Raw genomic sequence first — 26,109 nt, 5'->3', positions numbered from 1 at the left:
CTGGAGACCCAGGATGGAGTCCCACATCAGGCTCCCCTCAGGGAGCCTCCTTCTCCCTCTGCCTGTGTCTCTGCCCCTCTCTCTGTGTCTCTCATGAATAAGTAAATAAAATCTTAAAAAAAAAAAAAAAGACACATAAAGTTAAACATCTATTTTCTAATCCAGTAAAACCACTCATAAGTATTTTGCATCCCCCCCCAAAAAAAATGAAACTGTATAGCTACCCAAGGACTTGTAGAAGAATATTATTGCAGCTTTATTTGAGATAGAAAAATCCTGGCAACTCAAACATTTATCACCAAAATGGACAAATAAATAGTTACATATTCAGACCACAGAACACTGCACAGCAATTAAAAAAAAAAACACACTGATACATACAATTACATGGATAATCTCAAAAACTTTACGTTAAGAGAAAGAAACCAGGGGTGCCTGGCTGGCTCAGGAAGGGGAGCATATGACTCTTGGTCTTGGGGTTGTGAGTTTCAAGGCCCACGCTGGGTATAGAGATTACTTAAAAATAAAACCTTTAAAAAAGAGAGAGAGGGCAGCCCGGGTGGCTCAGTGGTTTAGCGCTGCCTTCAGCCCAGAGCCTGATCCTGGAGACCTGGGATTGAGTCCCACATCGGGGTCCCTGCATGGAGCCTACTTCTCCTTCTGCCTGTGTCTCTGCCCCCCTCTCACTGTCTCTCATGAATAAATTAAAAGAAAAAATAATAAATAAAAAATAAAAATAAAAGAGAGAGAGAGAGAGAAGCCAGACACAAATGAATATATACTGTATGACTTCAATTGTCAATGAAATTGTAGAATAAGCAAAACTAGTCTACAGGGTTTGAAATGAGAACAGTGGTAGCTACGCAGAAGGAAGGAGATTAGAAATGGACACAGAGGAATCTTCTAGAGTGATAAAAATATTGTGACTGTACTGTTGGTTACATATATAGTTGTCAAAATTCATGTCATGGTGCACTTATGATACTATATATAATTGTACCTTAAATAATCACTTTAAGAATAATTGAGGGATCCCTGGGTGGCGCAGTGGTTAAGCACCTGCCTTTGGCCCAGGGCACGGTCCTGGAGACCCGGGATCGAATCCCACGTCAGGCTCCCGGTGCATGGAGCCTGCTTCTCCTTCTGCCTGTGTCTCTGCCTCTCTCTCTCTCTCTCTCTCTCTGTGCACTATCATAAATAAATTAAAAAAAAAAAAAAGAACACAATTGACAGTTTCCAGCATAAAATGGCTAAAATGCTATCCTACTGAGTTGACAAAACATTGACCAAAAGTTTCTAAAACTTGGTATTTTAGTTAGCTGAAGCAGTCTGTGACTTCCATTCAGTTTTCTGAGCAAATGAGTACATCACAAGGACACCCATTATTACCTTGGGGGGTAAACCCCCCACCCCCACCCCACAAAGGACCAGGCACTTCTAAAATGATAACGACTGACCTTAGTCTGACCCTGTAGCATTATTGATGAAGCTTCTGGAAAATATAAACACATTTCTACCAAAGGAAAAAGAACACGGGAACTAAAGAATATAAGAAAAACCATCCCATAATGTTACTGACAATACTCACTTCTAATTTTTGGTGACAACATTTTCCAGTAAGTGAAAAGAGTCCTTCGGGTCACCCTCCTCCCAACTGTATCTAATTCTACTTTAACACTTGAGCTTCCCATTTCTAGCCTTTACTTAATGACATAACACAAAAAAAGATATTTCAGGGGATGCCTGTGTGGCTCAGTGGTTGAGCATCTGCCTCTGGCTCAGGTAGTGATCCCAGGGTCCAGAGATCGAGGCCCCCACGTCAGGCTCCCCACAGGTAGCCTGCTTCTCCCTCTGCCTATGTCTCTGCCTCTCTCTCTGTGTCTCTCATGAGTAAATAAGTAAAATCTTCAAAAAAAAAACAAAAAAAAAAAGATATTTCAGGTATGAGCTACGTTAATACACAGACACAGAGATGGATTTCAAAAATATAATACTACATGAAAGAAACACAATGTAGAATGATATGCTCAGCATGTATCATTTATGAAAATATAAGCACACAGACAAGTAATACTATATATTATTCAAGATACAGATCTACATACACACATATATGTTATATATCTTTTTTAAAGATTTTATTTATTTATTCATGAGAGACAGAGAGAGAGAGAGAGAGAGAGAGAGAGAGAGGCAGAGACACAGGCAGAGGGAGAAGCAGGCTCCACGCAGGGAGCCCGACATGGGACTCGATCCCGGGTCTCCAGGGTCAGGCCCTGGGCCGAAGGCGGCGCTAAACCGCTGAGCCACCTGGGCTGCCCTATACATTATATTTTATTACCATAAAGATATTATTTCCATGTAATGTTACTATATTACAAATATACACATATATACTATTTTTTAATGGATTAGAAGTACAACAAGCTCATGAAAGTAGCTGCCAATAGGACAAAAGGAAGAATAGGACCAAGAATGGTGAATAAAGGGAAATTTTGTTTTATTTTATATTCTATTTTGAAGGAAAAAATGACTGGCAGGAAAAACAACATGGATAATTTGCATAATTTTATTTTTCTGCGTTTCCTTTTCCTCAAAATTAAAAAGGGAGAGTGAGAGGACAAGGGGGAAAGGAAAAGGGATCTTCCTTGACAAACTGAATGAATATAAGGCAACATGATGATCAATTTTTAAGCATGGGCACATAACACAAAGGTTAGACTGCACAGAACCAGAACACATCATACATGCTTGCATACATGCACACACAGAGGAATGTGCACATATATGACAGTGTCTGTATGATATATGAAGAAAAATAAAAAATGAAACTTGGCAGGGCTACACAGTCATTAAAAGCAGTGGTTCTAAGAGTTCACAAAAAAGATAGTAAAAATGGTCATTAAACATATTAAAGGATGTTAAACTTCAATCCTGAGAGAAATAAAAATTAAAAAATAAAAATTCACAGAGATACTATTTCTCACCTATTAAGTTAATAAAAAAGAAAAGCTTGACCACACTCAAATGGTGAAGCTGTGGAAAAATAGGCCCCTCATATATTATTGGTGGAAGTACAAAATGACACAATCACTACGGAAAAGAATTTGAAAAAACTATGCTATCATAGCATTTACTCTCTGCCCCAATCACCTCACTCTCAGGAATTCACTCTGAAAACAGATTTTCAAAAGCACAAAACATATGCAAAATGTGATCACATTCACTGGAGCCTTATCTATCACTGTTAAATAACTATTAGAAAAAACTGACTTAAAAAAAAAAAGAAAGAAAGAAAGAAAAAACTGACTTCTCATCTATAGGTATCCCTAGGGAAATTGTAGAAAGGTATATGCTATTCAGTTGACTACAAAAATGAGAAAGATCATTAAAAGATTTCTATAAGTGAAAAAAGTAAACTATAAAGATAGTATTCGGGGATCCCTGGGTGGTTCAGCAGTTAGGCGCCTGCCTCGGCCCAGGATGTGATCCTGGAGACCCAGGATCAAGTCCCATGTCGGGCTCCCTGTGTGGAGCCTGCTTCTCCCTCTGCCTATGTCTCTGCCTCTCTCTCTCTCTCTCTCTCTGTGTGTGTGTGTGTCTCTATGAATAAATAAAATCTTTATTAAAAAAGTGAAAATAAAAAATAATGATGAGGCCAGAGAATTACAGTACACTGGATAAAAAAAGAAAAAGGGATGCCTGGGTGGCTCAGCGGCTGAGCATCTGCCTTCGGCTCAGAGCATGATCCCAGGGTCCAGGATAGAATCCCACATCAGGCTCCTTACAGGGAGCCTGCTTCTCCCTCTGCCTATGTCTCTGCCTCTTTCTCTCTCTGTGTCTCTCATGAATAAATAAATAAAATATGTAAAAAAAAAAAAAAAAGAAGAAAAAGTATCATTATAAATCCATAGTGATTCTCCAAAATATAAAGGGGGAGGGAAGGTTGGAGCATTTATTTATAGAAGAATGACAACTAATAAATGTAGAAATAACAGAATTAGAGGGGTGCTTGGGTGGCTCAGTCAGTTAAGTGTCTGCTTTTGGGGGTCCTGAGATCATCCTGCATTGGCTCTTGTTCACCAGGGAGTCTGCTTCTCCCTCTGTCTCTCTGCACTTGCCCCCCACCACTCATGCGCTCTCTCTCAAATAAAAAAAAAAAGAAAATCTTTAATTTTTTTTATATTTTTTTAAGATTTTATTTATTTATTCATGAGAGACCCAGAGAGAGAGAGGCAGAGACACAGGCAGAGGGAGAAGCAGGCTCCACACAGGGAGCCCGATGTGGGACTTGATCCCAGGATTCCAGGATCACGCCCTGGGCTGAAGGCAGGTGCTAAACCGCTGAGCTACCCAGGTGTCCCAAATAAAATCTTTAAAAAAAAAAAGAACAGAATTACAAAAATAAGTTTCAGGCACCAATATGATTTATTCAGACAAATTTCATCAACATATGGTAAAAACAGGAAATAAAAAAATGTTGGGGAAGAAGATACAAACTATCATCCCTCAGATCACTTATTAATCACTAAAAGAACAAAGCATCTTTGTAATAAAAAAATCTGGCAAACACCAGAATCAAGTGATTAAACTGAGTATCACCAAAAGATGGGGCAAATAGACATCCTGTGCTTCCTCCTGTCAAATAATGGGATGGATCCAGCATCACCTCTGGAGTGTGCTTGCCAAAATGTTTTATCTCTGTAAAAATGAGAAAACAATCAGTGAATTGAGATTGGAGGACAACCTTAGAAGCGACCGGCCAAAAAGCCAAAAGATGGAGATTTAAAAAAAAGGTGAGAGAGACCAGAAACATAAAAATTAAATGCAATAAATGATCCTTGACTAGATCCTCCTGACTCTAGTCTCAGGGTGGGGGAGGGTGGAAAGTGAGGAGACTTTCAACTGCTTCAAAAGCCATTACTAAAATAAGGGAAATCCAAATACACATGATATATTATATATTAGACAATATTATTAAAGCAAGGTTAAAATGTATTACCTATAACGATTTTGTAGTTATAAGGGGGAATGCCTTTATTTGATATACACTAAAGTATTTAAAGATAAAACCAGGGGCAACTGGCTGGCTCAGCTGGAAGAGCATGTGACTCGATCTTGGGGTTGTGAGTTCAAGCCCCACATTGGGTGTAGAGATTACTTAAAAATAAAATCTGTAAAAAAATGTTTTAAATAAAATAAAGGTAAAATAAATATCCTGATTATCTGCAATTTATTTTCAAAAAGTTCAGGGGGAAAAAAGTACATACACATACTCAGAAAGGGCAAGCATGACAAAATGCTGACAGGTGAAAACAATGTGGGTGTTCACTATATTCATCTTTCAAGTTTTCTATAGGTCAGAAATTTTTCAAAACAAAAAGTGGAGGACAAAGGGGAAAAAATCCCACCAATTCCCTAGTCCTGGTTCTGTCACTGACTAGCTGTGAGACCAGCTAACTAACTTAACCTCTGTGCCTCAGCTTACTCACCTGGAAAATGAAGATAATTATGAAGATAATTATTCCTCAGTTGTTGGGAAAATTAAATACAATGATATGTGTAGAGTGCTTGACACAACAGCCTGGTGCATATGTCAAGTCCTCAGTCATGTTTGCTATCATCATGATAATGATCATGATCACTATATATTCTCCTCCAAACTCTTACAGCTCAAATATCACACAACTTTAAGTTAGAAGCCTATGGTGAAACAAGCCCTGAGGACTGAAAAACCCATTCCTTATATTAAAACACAAGTCAACATTAAGGACAGGAGATCCTCAAAAAACTAATCTAAGCCAGAAAGAGATTTCTCAAGTCCCAAAGGTATCCTAAATAAACCTACAACAGTTTATCCAACCCTCTATTGTGGGACACTGAGTTGTTTTTAGTTTGTTTTAAATCTTTTTGAAGAGGAGGGACATCTGGGTGGCTCAGTGGTTGAACATCTGCTTTCAGCTCAGGGCATGATCCCAGACTCCCGGGATCAAGTCCCACATCAGGCTCCCCATAGGGAGTCTGCTTCTCCCTCTCTTGTCTCTGCCTCTCTCTCTGTCTCTCACGAATAAATAAATAAAATCTTTAAAAAAAATTAATAAGTAGATCTGTGTGTACCAGCAGAGAACTCCAAAACTTTAAACAGGAAGTTGCAGAATAATAGATGTATTATAAAGGCCATGCATGTGAATGCTAAAAACACACAAACCAACTCTATGTTGTTCACAATAATACCAAGGCAGGACAAGTATAAAAGCATATTCAGGAAGGATATATGCTAACCTCTGGCTGGTGGCTTCCTTTGGGGAAAGAGGGAGGGGAATGGGACTGGGCAGGGGAACCAATGGCACCACAACTTCCTCAGTGATGTTAATTTCTTGAAAAAGAAAAGGGAGCTGAAGAAACTCTTTTTTTTTTTTTTTTTTTTTTTGAAGAAACTCTTCAAAAGCATTTTTCCCATTAAGAAATCAACAGAAGGAAAAGGAAAAATGCAGGCAACCAGGTTCAGGATGAATGGAACCAGGATCAAGCAGTGTGTGGCTTAAGGACTTGTGACACTTTGGCCACCTCACCCACAGGGGTCTCTCGGGGAAAGAAGAAATGCCCATCATGATGCCCCTCCTGCCGCATTCCCACGCACCCACTCTCAGTAGGCTACACCTGAGCCCCCACAAGAGGGCTTGAGTCACATCTGACTCATAGGCTGGGCCTTACCACAGGCCCACAAGCAGGCCTTCAAACTCTCAGTGAGGGTAGGAAGTTGACGGGGGGGGGGGGGGGGGGGGGGGCGTGGGAAGGGGACATTTCCCACCTGAAAAACCCTTACAGGGTTCTCTTTTTTTTTCCAACTTACCTGACGGAAAGGGTGAAGTCTCCAGGATTACTTTTACTGGGCCTCGCCAAAAAACTGCCATCAACTCCTCTTGTCAACAGCAGGTTTTCTGCCTCCACGCCAGTGATGTTTGGGTGAAACCATCTTGAGAGAAAAATGGAGAGAGGAATGAAAACCAAAAGACTCTGTCAGCACTACTTTCCACACTATCACAGCTAAAATGCCTATGAGTAGAGTAGCTAATAAAAATACAAAACAAGACCTTCCCTTCCTCTTCCCCCTCTTCTCCTTGGTCACTGCCCCCTCCTTGACTTCCTCTTGATAGGAGCCTGGGATCCTGCTAGCATAGTCAGTAGGGCCAGGGGCACAGTCCGTGGGACTGGGGCCAAGAGTGTGCGCCTCAAGCCAAGCCCAAAGCCCAGAAAGATAGTCCATGTGATCAGGAGATTGAACACATGGAGTAGAATTAAACAAGTAAAGAAAGAAACTAGTGAATAAATAGACATATTAGGGATAATGTGAGCCAGGTTTCTCACTATTGGAGAGGGGATACAAATATGGAAAGGGAGAAAACCTTTATAAGCCCTGGGGTGTTAGATTAGAATTGGAGAGGGATGCCTGGGTGGCTCAGCGGTTGAGCGCCTCCCTTCGGCCCAGGGATCGAGTCTGGAGTCCCAGGATCGAGTCCCACATCGAGCTTCCAGCATGGAGTCAGCTTCTCTCTGCCTGTGTCACTGCCTCTCTCTGTGTGTATCTCTCATGAATAAATAAATAAAATCTTAAAAAAAAAAAAAAAGAATTGGAGATAATGTAAACTCTAGTTCTTAATATACATATAAAGATGTAGAAATATAGATGTACATCTATGTTTGTGCATGTCTGTGTGCATATGTGCAGGCTCATATACAGACTTATCTTCCTAGCTCTCTCTTCTAAAAGGACTCTGAAGCAATGACATCCCAGTAGCCATCAGCATAACCAGCACTATTAGTATGGTTTCTAAAAACCATTCTCCAACAAAAGGAACTAGGTTCCTTGGAGAAAAAGCTGATTCCAGGTCTGTGGCACTAAAGGTAAGATGATCTTGGAACACCTCACTGTGCCACAGGACCCAGCTCCAAAGAGGACATGTCAAAAGAATAGAGGAGCCAGCCTAAGAGACTCCTGCCTGCCAAATTAGAGACAATTTGTACCTCAAAATAAACAATGATATTGATAGATAGTAGACCATTGAATAAAATAGGAAACCAAGAGTCCATGCAGATATTAATTTTATTTTCAACTAATTAAGCTTCCTCAAAAAATTAAGCACAGAATAACCATGTGATACAGAAATTCCACTTCTGGGTATATACCCCAAAAGAAGTAAAAGCAGGGACTCAGATAGTTGTATACCCATGTTCATATAGTAGCATTACTCACAACAGCCAAATGGTGGTAGCAACCCAAGTATTCATCAGTGAATGAATGAATAAACAAAGTATCATTATATGTATCAATGGAATGTTACTCAGCCTTAAAAGGTTAAAAATTCTGTCACATGCTACAACACAGATGAACATTTAAGATATTATGCTGAGTGAAATACACCAGTCACAAAAGAACAAATACTATATGGTTCTACCTCTATAGAAGGTAGCCAGAGCAGCCAAATTCATAGACAGAAAACAATGGTGGTTGCCAGGAACTTGGGGGAGGAGGGAATGGAGAGTTATTATTTGACGGGTACAGAGTTTCAGTTGGGAAGATGAAAACGTTCTGGAGATGAACTGGGGTGATGGTTGTACCACAGTGTGAATGTTCTTAATGCCACTTAGAGGGCAGCCCCAGTGGCAAAGCAGTTTAGCACCGCCTGCAGCCCAGGGTGTGATCCTGGAGACCCAGGATCGAGTCCCACGTCAGGCTCCCTCTGCCTGTGTCTCTGCCCTTCTCTCTCTCTCTCTCTCTCTCTCTCTCTCTCTGTCGCTCATAAATAAATAAATAAAATTTTAAAAATAAATAAATAAAATAAATCTTTTTAAAAATGCCACTTAGAAATGGTTAAAATGAAAAAAAAAGAAATGGTTAAAATGATAAATTTTATGTTGCATATATTTAATCACAATTTTAAAAAAATACTTGGGGACAAAGGGAAAGCTCTTTGCAGTAGAATCACTGCAGGAAGGACAGTATTTACAGCAACTCAAAGTACCCCCAACAAAATGCTTATTAATTACTTGTTAATTAACAAATAAAAAACACTCATGAACCTCACAGTGGAGAACTTGACAGATACTACCTTAACCAACTGAGAAAAGTTAACATCATCAGTAATGGATTAAACTGGCATCATATGCCTCCTGACGTCACTGAGAACAAGTGCCATTTCTGTGATATTCCTGTCAAAAATACATCACCTAATCTAATTAGGAGGAACATTAGACAAACTCCAAATGAGTGACATTCTATAAACTAACTGGCACATACTCTTCAAAAATGTCAAAACTGTGAATGAGGGGGGCGTCCAAAGAACTTTCCAGATTTCAGGCGAGTCACAGGACACAAGTAATACACTGCATGGTTCTTTCTGGATCATATCATTGACCAGAAGGAGGTAAGAATTTGATGCTAATCCCATTGTAATGTAAATTTCCTGATTTTGACAAGAGTACTGTAATTATGTCTCTGTCTTTGTTTTTAGGAAATAGGCACAGAAGTATTTTAGAGTAACAAGACATCATGTCTGGAACTTACTCTCAAACGGTTCAGAATGAAGTTATACATACAGCATGTATATATATATACAGGGGGGAGGCAAATGTGGTACAATGTTAGCTGCTAAATCTGGGTAAAAAGTAAACAGAAGTTGTAGTATTCATACAACATTTGTGTAAATCTGGAGAGAGGAAAATCAAGGGTTAGATTTGGTACGTGTTAAGTTTGAGATGCTTAGTTGTCCAAGTGTTGTTGCACACAAGGTACTAAATGTTAGATATTATTATTGACAACTGTAATAAACATAAGGTTGCTCAGATAAATAATCAGAAAAAGCAAGAATGCAGACATGGTCTATTAACATTCCTGTTGTTTACATTAACTGAAACTCATTTTGTTTTATATTTTTCCTATACCATCTCACTAGTGTTTTATGGGGAATCTAACCATTACTCTGATTGGCCTATGGAAAAAAATCACAGGGTTGAGATCAAAAGGAAAAAATATTAGTTTGCTTTTTTCTCCCTCTGAGAGCTTGTCAAAAGACTAAACCAGAATTTCACCCAAGGAGAATTCAACCTCAATTTACATACCTATCTTTCCAGCATCCCATACTTCTGCATTCAGTCCAATTACTTATCTATCCAATTTTTATTTATTTATTCATGACAGGCACACAGGGAGAGGCAGAGACATAGGGAGAGGGAGAAGCAGGCTCTCTGCCATAAGCCCAATGCGGGACCAGATCCCCAGAACCCGGGATCACACCTTGAGCCAAAGGCAGCTGCTCAACCACTGAGCCACCCAGGTGTCCCTAATCAATTTTTTTTTAAATCTTGCCCCGTTTCTTTGCTCTCTGGTTCCCACCTGAGTCCACCTGTTTCCATAGCCCTATGGAAACAAAAAGAACTATCAGAGGCTTCCAGATATATTTATAAACTTTTCAAAACATATCTTAGAAATCCTACATTAACCCTCAATTTGTCTACCTACATAAACTAATTAAAATGTCAAATTCCTTTTGCTTTTGGCTGCAAAACAATTATATTACTTGGTGTGGTACTCTGAAACAGAGTGGCATATATATACTGCCTTCTACCAAAAAAGAAAAAGAAATGGGAAAGCCAATTGTTATATGATAAATACAGATTTGGAAATAATTTTTTTTCAGAATATTGGGTTTATGGTTAAAAAAAAAAAAAAAAGGAAACTGCCTGGGTGAAAAAGCTGGGAACCACTGGCACATGGTGACAAAGCCTTATGGGTAGGAATATGGCCTGCAGTGAGATGGCTCTGGTTCACATCCCAGCTTTGTGTGACTGTGGCTAATGATTTCATCTCACTGTTAACTCATCTGTAAAATGGCACAGTAACATATATATGTGTGCAAATACACTACTGCCTCCACAAACACACACACATGGAATTCTCTTGATCTACACCTCAATTTTTTTCACTTACAATTTGAAGATCCTTCTATAGCTGTACATTCTTTTTAATGACTGCACAATATTCCATCATGAATACATGCCCAAGAATTTAATCCCTGTTATAGGACATTTATATTATGCCTCGCTTTTGTTACTACAAATAATACAGCAGAGGGGGAAAAAAAAAATACAGCAGAAGGGGACCCGGGTGGCTCAGTTGGTTACACATCCAACTTTTGCTTTCCGCTTAGGTTATGATCTCAGGGTTGTAAGACAGCCCCACCTTGGGCTGCATACTCAGTGGGGAGCCCTGCTTGAGATTCTCCCTCTCCTCTGCTCCCCTCCTCACTCGCACACACGCACTCTCTCAAATAAATAAATCTTTAAAAAAACAAAACAAGGGCATCCCCAGTGGCATAGCGGTTTAGCGCCGCCTGCAGCCCCGGGCGTGATCCTGGAGACCCTGGATCGAGTCCCGCATCGGGCTCTATGTATGATGCCTGCTTCTCCCTCTGCCTGTGTCTCTGCCTCTCTCTCTCTCTCTCTGGCTCTATGAATAAATAAATAAAATCTAAAAAAAAAAAAAAAAAAACAATGCAGCAGAACATATCCTTTACAATTATCATTAGACACTTTTTCAAGCACACCCATAAATTAAATTTTCAGAAAACTGCTTTGACAAGAGTTTGTCTTTCACTTTGACAAATCTCCCCAGCTGCACTCAAAAGAAGGTATCAGTTTTGACCCCCATGAAATGAGTGTGAAAGCCCCTGTTTTCTCTCACTTTTACCAATACTACATATATTACCGAATTTTTTCATCTTTGTTGATCTGATTCATGGAAAAAGTACCATTCTAGTTTGCATTTCCTTGTAACACTAAGCACTTTTTGATGTTTTCAAAGCCCCTTTTTTCCTCCTTTTCTGTGAGTTGTCAGTTTGTCATTGCTCATTTTCTCCTGCATTTCTTTTTCTTACTGACTTACAGGAGCTCTTGTTATAACCAGAAAAAAAGATCCTTCATTATATGTGTAGCAAATATTTGTCTTAGCTTTTGGTACCTCTCACTCTGTTTGTGGTATTCTTTTTCCATAGAAATTCATCTTGGCATGGTTAAACTTATGAGATTTTTCCTTTATGATTTCTGGGCTTCTCACTAGGCTTTAAAAAACTTCACTTACAGCACTGTTGTAAGATAGAAATAAATTAATACACATAAAATGCTTAGCACAGAACCAGTCCTTTGAGTTTCATCTTTGGAACCAGGAATTTCCTTTTTAGAAAAATAAAATAATTAAAAATAAATAAATAAAAAATAAAATTAAATAATAATAATAATAATAATAAAATAATAATAATTACAATAAAGGCATAGATTTTTACAGGAGCCTGCGAGGTGTGCCCCAAGCTAATTCTCTCTCTCTCTTTTTTAAGATTTATTTATCTATGAGAGAAAGACAGAGAGAATATATTCACACTCAGTGGAAGGAACACTGGGAGAGAAGAGAGAGCATCTTAAGCAGACTCCTCACCGAGCACAGAGCCATGACCCCAAGATCATGATCTGAGTCAAAATTAAGAGTCAGATGCTTAAATGACTGAGCCACCCAGGCACCCCCAACCTGACTCTCTTATTCTGGTGACTTCTCTGTTTTCCTCAAATATGCCCCATGTGGCCTTTGCATGTGTTTTTCTCTGGTCAGATGTTCCCATCCCATCTTTTCACAGCACACTGAGTATCCCTTGGGTGATATCATGAAATCTAATCACATATTCCTCCAATCACCAAGTTAAAGACGGGACTGGCAGTTCACAAGGGAGAGAACCCGTCTGCTGCTGTACCAATGTGTGTCATACTCCACACAAAGGGGCTAACACATGATTCCCTTCGTACTTGTGGCTAAAAGGGAAGGACGAAAGCAGCCATGGGGGGAAGGAGGGATGCCTGTCACTGCTCTCCCACACCCACAGTTCCCCATAGACATAGGTCACTGATGGTGTCACAAGAGGCTATCGGAAGAGACACAAGTGTCAGCTGGCAAAGGCCCCCTAACTAAGTTAATACCACTGGGGAAAGAACTCTCTTAGTCTACTCCTCTTCATCTGTTACCACATTGGCACCTTTACAGTAATTTACCCAGCTTTGATCTGTGCCCCAGGTACCCCATCAGTGTATATTTTCTAAGAATAAAGCTATCTTTTAAATGTTTTAACTGTAGTAATTTTACCATCTCTAATAATCCTTTGTCAAGCCTGTTGTATTCTACTGTGCCAGTTGGCCCAATCATGTCCTTTATAGGATTTTTTTTTCTCTTCTAGTACAGGATCTAGTTGTATTTAGTTGTTAGATCTCTTAAATCCAGAATATTTCTAAGGCTTTTGTCATTTATGGTAAGTGATTTTTGGGAAAAATACACCCCCCTTCCCCTTTCAAAATTAAGATTTCTCATTTTGGATTTGTCTAATTCATCAGTATTAGATTTCAACCTGAGTGCTATGTAGGTGATATTGTGTCCTACTTTAGGTATTATATCTGGAGGCACACAATGTCCATTAATGACGTTAATCATCATCAGTGACTGCCTGGTGCAGAATTTGTCCACTTTCTCTTTTGTATAATATTTTCTTTTCTGGGGATGCCTGGGTGGCTCAGTGGTTGAGCATCTGCCTTCAGCTCAGGTTGTTGATTCTGGGGTTCTGGGATCAAGTTCCACATTGAGCTTCCCATTGAGCCTACTTCTCCCTGCCTATGTCTCTGCCCCTCTCTCTGTGTCTCTCATGAATAAATAAGTAAATAATTTAAAAAAAAGAAAAGAAAATATACACTGAAATATTTAAGGGCAAAAGGCTATGATCTACGTAACTTACACTCAAATGTTTGGGGGGAAAATTATAAAATATTATATATGTGTACTTACACACACACACACACACACACACACACAGAATATAAAACAAATGGGGAAAAAAATAGGGATCCCTGGGTGGCTCAGTGGTTTAGCGCCTGCCTTTGGCCCAAGGCGTGATCCTGGAGTCCCGGGATCGAGTCCTGCATCAGGCTTCTGGCATGGAGCCTCTTTCTCCCTCCTCCTGTGTCTCTGCCTCTCTCTCTCTCTCTCTCTCTCTGTCTATCATAAATAAATAAATCTTTAAAAAAATGGGAAAAAATAATAAAATAAAACAAATGGGATGCAAAGTTAACAGTAGTGAGTCTGGCTAAATGGTATTCCATCCACTTGCATATTCTTTGCAATATTCTTATTCTTGTAACTTTTCTTGAAGATTGAAACAAATCCCAAGTAAAAGATAAAAATTATTTTAAAATTTTCTGAAAATTTTGCTAAAGTCACCAGCATGACTCACATCATCAGTTAAGTTATCCATCCTTACTCCTGAAGCTGGCTATATAAGGTACGAAAAAGGGATGACAGGGAAAAGAAACTAAGTAAAACAAAGATGAGAACTTACTTGGAGAGAGAATATGGGGACAGAAAGACAACATATTTATAGTTTCACTACCAATATTATATATTTGAATGAGAAGTTACAAATTATGAAATAAAAAAGATCTCTCCATGTTTATTGCAAATGCCTTTTTTCAGCAATTGTGAACCAGCTCTGATACCAAGGACAAAATAATGTAGTATTGGCTATCACATATCATGGCTGATTAAAATTACCGCAACATTTACTGAATGCGGGATCCCTGGGTGGCGCAGCGGTTTAGCGCCTGCCTTTGGCCCAGGGCGCGATCCTGGAGACCCGGGATCGAATCCCACGTCGGGCTCCCGGTGCATGGAGCCTGCTTCTCCCTCTGCCTGTGTCTCTGCCTCTCTCTCTCTCTGTGTGTGACTATCATAAATAAAAAAAAAAAAAATTAAAAAAAAACAAAAAAACATTTACTGAATGCCATGTGCCAATGTAATCATTACATTCTGCTATTTATTTCTAAAAGTTTCTAAAGCAGGATCTAAACCCACACTTTGTCTTACTGTGACCATTATCCTATTGCAACCACATGTTCTCACCTTTGCATGTTTCACAGAAATAATGCTTACATAGATTATCCTGCTGATGCTGAGGGTGCAAAAGACAATATAAAAGTGACTTCCATTATTGAAGGTGAAGCCTGGTAAACACCACCCTACCCGTCAGGTAGATTGGCAACAGGAGATAGGCCAGTGGTGGGCTCTTTACCCCTTTATTAAATAAACTCTATTATCTCCTTTACAACTTACCATTATACCTATCATGTTATTAAGAATGAACAGAGGAGGGTGATGTTTACAGGGGAAACAGTAACGAGCATTTAGCACAAAGGCCGGACAGAGCAAGAGCTTAATAAACATTGGCTATCACCTTTGTTATCATCATTATTACTGGTGGAAGACAGCAAGAAAGATTCTTCTCATGCATAATTATGTCAGTATCACATAGGTCATTTTGACATATGTATCATTTATGTTACACTGCCTTTTAATAAACTTAACTTCAGGGTTCAGGGGCTGTCTCTATATTATTTCAAAGAGCATATAATTAGAAATTAGAAGTTCTAGTCCATAATCTATCTACTTGAGCTTTGATTTACTTTAAACTCTTCTTCCTTAGCTATTTTTTCCAAAAAGCACTGGTAAGCACTGAAAACTTTTCCACTTATATTTAATATTTGTCTTCAAACACTGACAATTCGTGATATGCAGCATGCTTATCACTAATAAGAAGTTAGAATTCACTCAGTCCCTTAGATCTTAGTGAAGGTAAAGACAAAGAGTAGAACTAGTAGAAATAATATTATGGGGCTAGCCTCAAGGATTATGAACAATTGTAATATTAGGCATTGAGGCTACACATCTCAAAGCCTGGCCCCATCTCCTACCTGGTGTGAATGTAAACAGTAGAGGAAAGAAAGAAGAAAAGAAAGAAAAGAAAGAAAAGAAAGAAAGAAAGAAAGAAAGAAAGAAAGAAAGAAAGAGGGAGGGAGGGAGGGAGGAAGGGGGGAAGAGAAGAGAAGAGAAGAGAAGAGAAGAGAAGAGAAGAGAAGAGAAGAGAAGAAAGAAATGTTAAATACATTTATATTACCTAAAAAGATGGGTAAAGGCAAATTAGTAGAACTCCATTTTAGTATATCAACAAAGTGATTAATACCATGGATCCAGACAAGATGAGAAGAAACAGATAAATTCCCAGTCCTCCCATGTATATAGTAGGTATTTGATAAATGGCTGTTGGCTGAATGAATTTGGGAGAAGGATAAAGAAACAGGTAGGATAAAATATAAGAGGGAAGTAGAGAAAAAGTCACACGGTGGGGGAGAAAAAGTCTTCCCTTTTTGCTAATTCTAATACCTGCAAACCTGCTGGCCCCTGACAACTTCTAACTGACCATCCTCTGGCATTATCATTTAGTAAGGATCTTGGGTTATACATGGTCCAGGCAGGTACCACCCATCTCTTCGAAAGAGCTGAAAGCGTGTGTGCATATGCACACATACATACACATCACTACCACCACTTGTGAGAAAGAGCCACAAATCAATGCCTAAAACACATGAGCCCGAGTGAGTCTGAAGAAACAAAAGACAGAATCTCAGCCTGCAGGAGAGTTTACAAACCCATATAATTTGCTGGGAAATCACACCAGAAATCTAGACACCACCCACCACCCCACCACCCACCCCTCCCCGTCAGTGAACACAGATTCTGCAAAGGCTTAGCTCTCCCAAGCTAGGAACTTATTTATGTCAAGTGAATCTTAAAAAAAAAAAAAAAAAAAAAAAAATGCTGATGAACCAAAAAGAAAATACAATGATGCTGAATATTTTGTTTTATCTACTGCACCCTCTTCCCCCAGGGGTGTGGGGAAACAGTCAAGCAGGCTTATAATTTCAGGAACTTATTCTTATTCAAGGCTGCCATGCTAAGAAGAGAATTTAAACTAGGAATCCAAAGTCTAATTTCAGTTTCTCAACTAAATATAAAATGACATTGGGTATTCTTTCTTACCAGCTGCTCAAAAAAAAAAAAAAAAAAAAATTATCTTTGTCCTTGGGGAGAAAGTTTACAGTTTGGTACTTTCTGCAGATTATAGGAATATTCATCTTTTCTAATTAAATTTTAATATCCTATAGGAAAAGGATAAGTTATGAAGAAAGGAAAAAAAAGTTATGAAGAAAGGGTAGTCAATAGGGGCAAGCAGTCTAAGTAATGGGAACTAGAAAAAAGTTGTGAAGGAAGTTTGTTGTGTTGTTGTTTTTTTTTTTTTTTGTGAAGGAAGTTTTTTAAAGGTAGTAGATAGCTCTGTCTTTGTATCTTCTCAGAGTTTCAGTGGTCAGCATCATGGCTCTGATGACAAGACAATGAAAGCAAACTGCCTCCAAAAGTCTTTGCACAAACAGCTTCTACCCTAATTCAAAGCCTCTCTCTCACTTGTCTGCTCACCCTGAGTCCACTCATGTCCCCTACAATCCTTCCTTCACAGTAGCCAGAAGGATATTTTTAAACTGACCACCTCCTGCCACTCCCCTGATCACAACTTTCTATGGCTTTATGCTGCTCTTAAAATACAATCCAAACTTCTCTCCATGCTCCACATGACCAGTGAAGACCTTACAAGTTCCTGTGTGGTCCAGTCTCCACCTACCTCCCCAGTGTCCCCAATGTGCTCCCTTCAGCTCTTAAAGTGCTTAAAGAACTTCCGCACATCAGCACTTCCACACTTGCTCTTTTCCTAACACCTGAATACTCGGCGCCTAGCACAGCACCTGGCACACAGTAATTCCACAATAAATAGTTCTTGAGTGAGTGGATCAATGTTTCGTTAGAATGGCTCCATGGGATGATAAAGACTTGGATCTAGAATCCATTACCTTTATAAGAAACATACTGTATGGAAAAAAAAAGAAAAAAGAAACATAGTGTATGTCTGTATAACATATGTGTGTATAGACAGACATATATAGCGCATATATATGTATATATCATGGGTATGCATGTACATGTGTTCTAAACAGAATATTCTATACTGATAAATTTCTTTTTTTTTTTAGATTTTATGTATTTATTCATGAGAGACAGAGGCAGAGACATAGGCAGAGGGAGAAGCAGGCTCCCTGCAGGGAGCCCGATGTGGGACTCAATCCCGGGACTCCAGGATCACAGACCTGACCCAAAAGCAGACACTCAACCACTGAGCTACCCAGGCATCTCTATACTGATAAATTTCTATTTCAATTTGGTACTACTTTTATCAAATGCATCTGATGCTGGCACACAAGTCTTTCTCCCTCTCTGAATTCAGTGTTCTTGCAACCATAAATAGTATCCACATATCAGTGTTGTCAAGACCACAGGACATGTAAGTCTGCAAAATGCACACAACCCTCCAAAACTCAGTGATGAATGAACTGCCATCTAGGGAGTTTGAATTTCAGTTAAGGGTCTCAAAGCCTTGGCTGCAGTCCACAGCTCCCATAGAGCATGAGCATTCACCTTGCCTTATAGGTAAGGCAGTGTCCCACCTTGCCTTAGAAACGTCAATGCTGGAAGGCCAGTGCTGTTTCCCAAAGAGAAGGAAGAATAAGTATCCTATTGTTCTGTAGCTGCCTAACAAAGTACACTGAGGCCCACTAGTAACAATCACAAAAAAGAGTTGGCTCTGCTTTTTCAGGATCTTGTGTGCCTCCAACAGTCTCTGTGCTGACCATGTGCAAGAAGGGTAAGTAATCTTAGCAGTGTCCCCGCTTTGAGCAGCTCTGGCCAAAACTCTGAGCTTATATCGGGACACAACATTAATAAAGACATCTCAGTCGCAACTGGAAAGGCACAGGACTGCTATTTTTCAGCAAGGCAAGTTTATTTACTCCCACAGGAGATAAACCAGCATGGCCACCAGGGAGAGCCTGGGACAAAATGTACTTGACCTGCGACAGATAAACCAAAAGCCTGGAGTCTGAGAACAAGCTAAATCTTCTCCTCCTCTCAGTTCAAGTCACCATACATCATCTTTCAGAAGAACAAAGCAAATGTAAAGGACCTGCCATATGCTGAAAGAAGGCCTGGAGAATACAGGCAGTTTTGTCAGCTGAGCAAGGCAGAGTGGGGCACGCAAGCAACCTCAAAATCTATAAACGGTACTACCAACGCTAAATCACCCGGGGCGGGGGGGTGGGGGGGGTGGAAGAAAGTCTATCACTGTTCACTGCCTTCATTTCCCTACTTATGACTTTAAGAATTATCAGCATACTGAATATACTTACATTTTAATTACTAAATGCATACAAAATCTAAATCCTAAACACACGGAAAAAAATTATTTTGATAATTAAGCAAAACAAAATTGAGAATACTGGTCACTCAGGAGTCAACTCCTATCCTCACCTCCTCAGAGAGATCATTATTAAACTTGTCAAACTAACATTATCCACACTTGCTTTGTTTTTTTCTCCCAGCAGCTATTACTACCTGAAATTGCAATCTTCATTCATGTTTTTCTCTTCTTTCTCTCTCAACCAAAAGAATAATATCTTTGCCAATCTTACTGCTTTATCCTGCCTGGTTCAAGAACTATTTGATTGAATACAGAAGTTAAAAAAAAAAAAAAAAAAACTGAAAGAGAAGAACAAAGCTGGAAGACTAACCACTGATCTCAAGCCTTATAATAAAACAATAATCAAGACCATGTGTTATTGGCATATGGACAGATAAATAGATCAATAAAACAGAATGAAGTCCAGAAACAGACCCACATATAAATGGACAACAGATTTTCTACAAAGGTGCAAATTCAAAAGAGGCAGTCTTTTCAACAAACAGTGCCAAAACTGGATATCTATATGCAAAACCATATATATGTATATGTGCACATACATATGTATCTCCACACCTCACCACATACAAAAATCAACTCAAAATGTATCATAAACCTAAAGCCTTTGAGAAAACATTTGAGGCCTTGGGTTAAGCAAAGATTCCTTAGCATGATCCATTAAAAACAAAAACAAAAACCACTGACGGGTGCCCAGCTGGCTCAGTCAGCAGAGCCTATGGCTCTTGATCTCTGGGTTGTAAGTTCAAGCCTCATATTGGGTGTAGAGATTACTTAAAAATAAAATCTTTAAAATTTTTTTTTCTAAACTTTTTTTTATGTCTTTTTTTTTATTTTATTTATTTATGATAGTCACAGAGAGAGAGAGAGAGAGAGAGAGGCAGAGACATAGGCAGAGGGAGAAGCAGGCTCCATGCACCGGGAGCCCGACGTGGGATTCGATCCTGGGTCTCCAGGATCACGCCCTGAGCCAAAGGCAGGAGCTAAACCACTGCGCCACCCAGGGATCCCTAAAATCTTAAAAATTAAACAAAAATAAAAATTGATAAACTGGGCTTCATCAAAATTAAAAACCTCTGTTCTTCAAAAGACACTGTTAAAATGATGAAAAGACAATGGGACTCAGTCGGTAGAGCATCTGACTCTTGGTTTCAGCTCAGGTTCATGATCACAGGGTCCTGGGATCGAGCCCCATGTCAGGGGCTCTTTCCTCATAGAGGTCTGGAGAATCTGCTTGAGGATTCTGTTCCTCTCCCTCTGCCCTTCTCCCCACTTATGCTCACTCTCTCGTTCACTCTCTCAAATAAGTAAATAAATCTTTAAAAAAAAGAGAGAGAGAGACACCTCAGTAGCTCAGTCAGTTAAGTATCTGCCTTTGGCTCAGGTCATGACCTCAGGGTCCTGGGATGGAGCCTCAAGTCTGGCTCCATGCTCAGAGAGGAGTCTGCTTGAGATTCTCTCTCTCCCTTCCCCCCAGCTTGTGCTCTCAAATAAATAAATAAATAAATAAATAAATCCTTTAAAAAGAAAAGGATAAAAAGACAAGCCACAGATCAAGAGAAAATATTTACAATTCTGATAAAGGACTTATATCCAGAATAAAGAATTTTTTAATCTTAACTAAAAAAACTAAAGGAAAATATTTTATCAAATAGACGTGTCACCAAAGAAAATATACAGATGGCAAATAAGCATAAGAAAAGATGATCAAGGGGATCCCTGGGTGGCTCAGCAGTTTGGTGCCTGCCTTCCAGCCACGGCATGATCCTGGAGTCCCAGGATCAAGTCCCACATAGGGCAACCTGCAGGGAGCCTGCTTCTTCCTCTGCCTGTGTCTCTGGCGCTTTCTCTTTCTCTCTCTGTCTCTCTCTCTCTCTCAATCTGTGACTCTCATGAATAAATAAATAAAATCTTTAAAAAAAAAAAGAAGAAGAAAAGATAATCAATATCATCAGTCACCAAAGAAAATACGAATTAAAACTACAATGAGGGGATTCCTGGGTGGCTCAGCAGTTTGGCACCTGCCTTTGGCCCAGGGTGTGATCCTGGAGTCCTGGGATCAAGTCCCACATCAAGCTCCCTGCATGGAGCCTGCTTCTCCTTCTGCTTCTCTCTCTCTCTCATGAATAAATAAAATCTTAAAAAAACAAAACAAAAAAAAACTACAATGAGGGGCACCTAGCTGGCTCACTCGGCTAAGTATCTGCCTTCAGCTCAGGTCATCATCTCAGGGTCCTAAGATCCAGCTCCCTACTCAATGAGGAGTCTGCTTCTCCCTCTGCTCCTCTTCTCATCACTCATGCTTGCTTGCTTGCTTTCTCTCTCTCAAATAAATGAAATAAAAAATCTTAAGGAAAAAAAAAAAAAAAACCCTATGAGGTACCGTGACACACCCACTAAAATGGCTACAATTTAAAAACTGACCATACCAAGTGTTGCCAAGATGTGGAGTAACTATAACTCACATGCTACTGGTGGGAATGTAAATGGTATAACCACTTTGGAAAACAGTTTGGCAATTCCTGAAAAAGTTAAATGTACATTGACTGTATGATCCAGCCATTCCCCCCAAAAGGTATTTTAGTAAATACTTCTTGTGCACAAACATTCACAGCAGCTTTGTGATAGCCAAACTCCACAACATCCCAAATGTCCATCAACAGGTGGACAGATAAACAAACGGTAGTTTGTAGTACAGCCATACGATGGAGTATTACCAAGCAATAAAAAAAAAAAAAAATGAACTTTTTTTTTTAAGATTTTATTTATTTATTCATGAGAGACACACAGAGGGAGAGACGGAGACCCAGGCAGAGGGAGAGGCAGACTCCATGCAGGGAGCCCAACGTGGGACTCGACCCTGGGTCTCCAGGATCACACCCTGGGCCGAAGGCGGCGCTAAACCGCTGAGCCACCCCGGCTGCCCAAAGAAATGAACTTTTTGATATGCACTACAACATGATGAATCTCAACATAATTATGCTGAGCATAAGAAACCAAACATAAAATTCCATTTATATATAAAATTTCTAGGAATTGCAAATTAATGTGTAGTGACAGAAAGCAGAGCAGTGGTCATCTGACAAGGAAAGGATTAAAAAGGACATAAGGAAGTATCATAAGGGATGATGGATATGTTCATTATCTTGACTATGATAGACGGTTTCGTGAGGATTATGCATGTGTCAGAAAAACAAATTGCACACTGAAATATATGCAATCTATTGTGTGTCATTTCTACCTCAATAAAGCTGGTCAAAAATAAAACAGACCTGCAATCTGAAAATAGAATAAAGAATTCCCAATTATAAGCATTATGTTTACAAGCTGACTTTTAAGGTGGCACACATTTCCTTTCAATAATATAGGAGGGCCAAAGAAAAGGAATGATCTTTGCCACTTACAGCTTTGGCTATACCCCTAGTTCTCCACTTCTACACTAACAAGCTGGACAATGTAGGGTCTATTACTACCCGGCCCCTTCCCCACCCCCAACCCCCAGTCTTTTTGTCTCCTAAAGAAGCAGATCCTTACTTGTCTGGAAGAGCAGACACAAGTAACAAAAGGTTCAATGACTATTTGACAGATTAGAGAACAGACAACTGTTTTATTTAAAAGCTCCCTAAAACATTAGAACATTTGAGGCTATACACTGTCCTGTTGAAATAAAGTTATATATTACCCAGATCTGTAAGCACTTGCCAACAGACCTGTCCAAATCGCTCAATTTCCTAAGAGTTCTTGGTTTTCTTTTCTCTCCCCCTTTTCATTCCACGAATGAGTAACGTGCAGGTGTATTTTGAAAAGGCATTCCTAATATTTTAAAAATTCTCTCATTCAAATAACCCCAACAGCTTGAAATCGTTTTTCAAATGTCTATGACAGTGACCATAACAAGACAATAAAGGAAAAGGCCAAACAATGGATCTTATGTGTGAATCGTATATAAAGAGTGGCAATACAAAATAACAAGATCAAAAAAAAAACAAAAAACAAAAAACAAAATAACAAGATCATTATCTGAAAACAATAGGTCACACTACAGTTCAACAACAAAATAAGGCTTACAAACGATTAACAACAGTTATAAAATAATAATAATAGCAACATGGTGATTAAAAGGGGAGGGGGGGAGATCCTGGCTCCACCACTAATTGGTTGAGTGGCTTCGAGCTAGCTGCCTAACTTCTGAAAATCAGTTTACTCATCTTTATTTTTTTTTTTAGAGTTTCTCAGCCTTTCTTTGTTTTTTAAGACATTGGCATTTTTTTAATTTTTATTTATTTATGATAGTCACAGAGAGAGAGAGAGAGAGAGAGAGAGAGAGAGGCAGAGACACAGGCAGAGGGAGAAGCAGGCTCCATGCGGGGAGCCCGACGTGGGACTCGATCCCGGGTCTCCAGGATCACGCCCTGGGCCAAAGGCAGGCGCTAAACCGCTGCGCCACCCAGGGATCCCAGTTTACTCATCTTTAGAACCAGGATAATAGTAATAATAATAAGAGGAATAATTTCTCTTCTCTTAAGGTTATAAGGAGGATTAAAGATGTTTGGCTTACAGTAAGAGCTAAATAAACGTTAGCTATTAGAAGTGTCATTACCACCCCGAACTTCCAAAGGATCTCATCAATTCACTAATCCTCCTTCTGATTCTTGGGTGCAAATCCTGACATTTACTAGCATGTAACTTCTGAGCCTCAGTTTCCACATCCGTAAAACGGAGGCAGTTAATGGTACCTGACTTTCCAAGCTGTGGTTAAGGATCAACTAACTAGAGATACAGCTCCCTTCCCTCCCATCTCCCAAAGCGAAGACCGCGGAGGAAGGAAATACTTCTAATAGCAGCAGATACAGTCAGTTTTTCCATTTCTGGCACGTGAGGGGTGGGGGGGGAGGTGCAAAGAGCCACAGAAAGGGGTCAAGTTCCTGAGTGAAGCCCCCAAAGGCAAGCGAGAGACCGAGTGACCCAGAGCGGCTCGACCGTCGGGGACCCGGCCTGCGAAACTCCCTCCTCTCCCCTCCCGCGTCCCGGGGCGAGGAGCCTCCCCCAGCGAGCGGGGTTATTTCGGAATCACCATGAGGCAATTCTCATGAGGCAATGGGTCAGGAATGCGGCGCCGAGCCGGGCCGCTGGCGTCCGCGGTTCCCCGGGCGGCTCTACCTGCCCCGGTCCCGACGGGCATCCCCAGGGCTGCGAGAGCCGGAACTCGGGGAGGCAGGAAATGAATGGGGACCCGAGAGGTGGGGGCGCGGCGGTGCCGGGCCCCCGACCCCGGGAGGGCGACAAGTTGGGAGGGAGCCGGCCCCCGCGACCCCCGGGACGTCGCCCGAAGCCCGGCCGGGGCGCCCCCTCCCGGGCGGGGCTAATCGGAGGCGGCGGGGGCCGGGGCCGAGGCCCGGGCCGGGCCCTCGGGGCTCCTCACCTCCGCGATGTCATGTTCCTCCCGCCCTCCGGCTCCGCGACGGACCCGCTCCTTGCTCAGGCTGCTCTGGGCCCGGTCACATCGGGCTGGCCCGAGGGAGGCCCGCTCGGGACCGGACGCGGGGGTAGAGCCAGCCGGCCGCGCGCAGACCCCCCTCCAGGCCTGGGGATCCCGCAGACTGTGCAGCCGCCCCCCAAGCCCGGTTCGCTCCTCCTCCTCCCCCGCCTATCCCCGCCGGCGCCGCCGTGACGTCACCCCGCGCGACGCCCGCCGCCACTTCCTGCTCTCCGTGGGCCTGGGACTGAGCGGCGGCGGGTAGTGGCAGCGCGGCGGCCCCGCGGAGTCTCCGCCGCGACGCAGCCGGCCGAGCACCCTCCCCCGCCCGTGCGCCTGGGCTGCGGGGCGCGCGGCGCCCTCCCAAGCGTGCGCACGTGCGCGAGCCCCTCGCGGCCGCTCCACCCTGTCAATTTCCATCCCCGCCCCGATTGCCAAATCGAATTTCATTCATTTCATTCCACAAATCGCCGCTCCGCTCGCTGCTCGGCTGTCTAACCTCACAGTGGCCGAGCCTCTGAGCTTCAGGGTTCGCCATTTCTTCGTTTCTGGAAGACGAAGAGAGGAGCTGTATTCTTGCCGTGGGATTATTGGGAAGACTAAATATGCAAAATGCTTACAGCTAGGCCTGCCCTATTGAATAAGTGCTTTGCGATTGTCACCTGGATTACCATTATAAGTAAACATCTGTTGAAGGTTTTCTCTCTTTTAGGCACTGTTTTAAACGATGGGGATACAAAAAAAAAAAAAAAAGAAAGAAAGAAAGAACCCCACACAACTATGGGAGTACTGTAGTGAACTGAAAAAAACAGAAATCCCTGCTAAAATACTGAAGACAATACTGTACTTCCATCTTCCTTTCTTGTCGTTTCTCCACACCCCTCCATATTATTACTTTTTTAATTTATCTGAGAGAGAGAGAGCACAAGGAGGAGGGGAAGAAGGAGAGAGAGAATCTCAAGCCGACTCCAGTACTGACTGAGTGGTGGGCTCTGGGAGGGGCTCCACCCTGGCTCAACCTCCAGACCCCGAGATCTGGACGTGAGCCCAAACCGAGAGTCTGCAGCTTAACCCACTGTGCCATCCAGTCGCTGCTATATTATTGCCTTCGTAGTGTAAGAATTCACTGAGGAGGACAATTGGAGTATAGATCTGATCCTGGAGCAGTCGGTGGTGGTAACTGGTGAATAGCATTTCAGGCCTAGGGAGAGGCAAGTGCAAAAGCCCTAAGGCAGGAGGCTGCCTCCTGTATCCCAAAAATTATGAAGAGGTCTCTGGCTGGAGCACAGGTGGAGGTGGAAGGGGTGAAGGAAGAGCAGTAGGAGATGAAGTGAGAACACCATAGAGATGATCTAA

General features: G+C 41.1%; 1 protein-coding gene across 2 annotated transcripts in view; it reads right to left on the bottom strand.

Annotated features, from left to right (window-relative positions):
• PTPN11 (protein tyrosine phosphatase non-receptor type 11) overlaps positions 1 to 24,927 on the bottom strand; it is an 82,581-nt gene extending 57,654 nt beyond the window's left edge. The window contains exons 1-2 of one of the 2 annotated variants that reach the window (XM_077875715.1): positions 24,700 to 24,927; positions 6,854 to 6,976 (exon numbers count right to left, since the gene is read on the bottom strand). In XM_077875715.1, the coding sequence (XP_077731841.1) occupies positions 6,854 to 6,976; positions 24,700 to 24,713 (137 nt within the window). In that variant the 5' untranslated portion in view covers positions 24,714 to 24,927. The remainder of the gene's footprint in view (positions 1 to 6,853; positions 6,977 to 24,699) is intronic. The other variant, XM_077875716.1, reaches the window with a different exon arrangement.
• Between the last annotated feature and the right edge of the window lie 1,182 nt (positions 24,928 to 26,109).

This window comes from Canis aureus, chromosome 27 (genome assembly GCF_053574225.1).
Source record: "Canis aureus isolate CA01 chromosome 27, VMU_Caureus_v.1.0, whole genome shotgun sequence".
Taxonomy (NCBI): Eukaryota; Metazoa; Chordata; class Mammalia; order Carnivora; family Canidae; genus Canis; species Canis aureus.
Note: the sequence above shows the minus strand (reverse complement) of the source record. Positions and strands in the feature narration are given on the sequence as shown.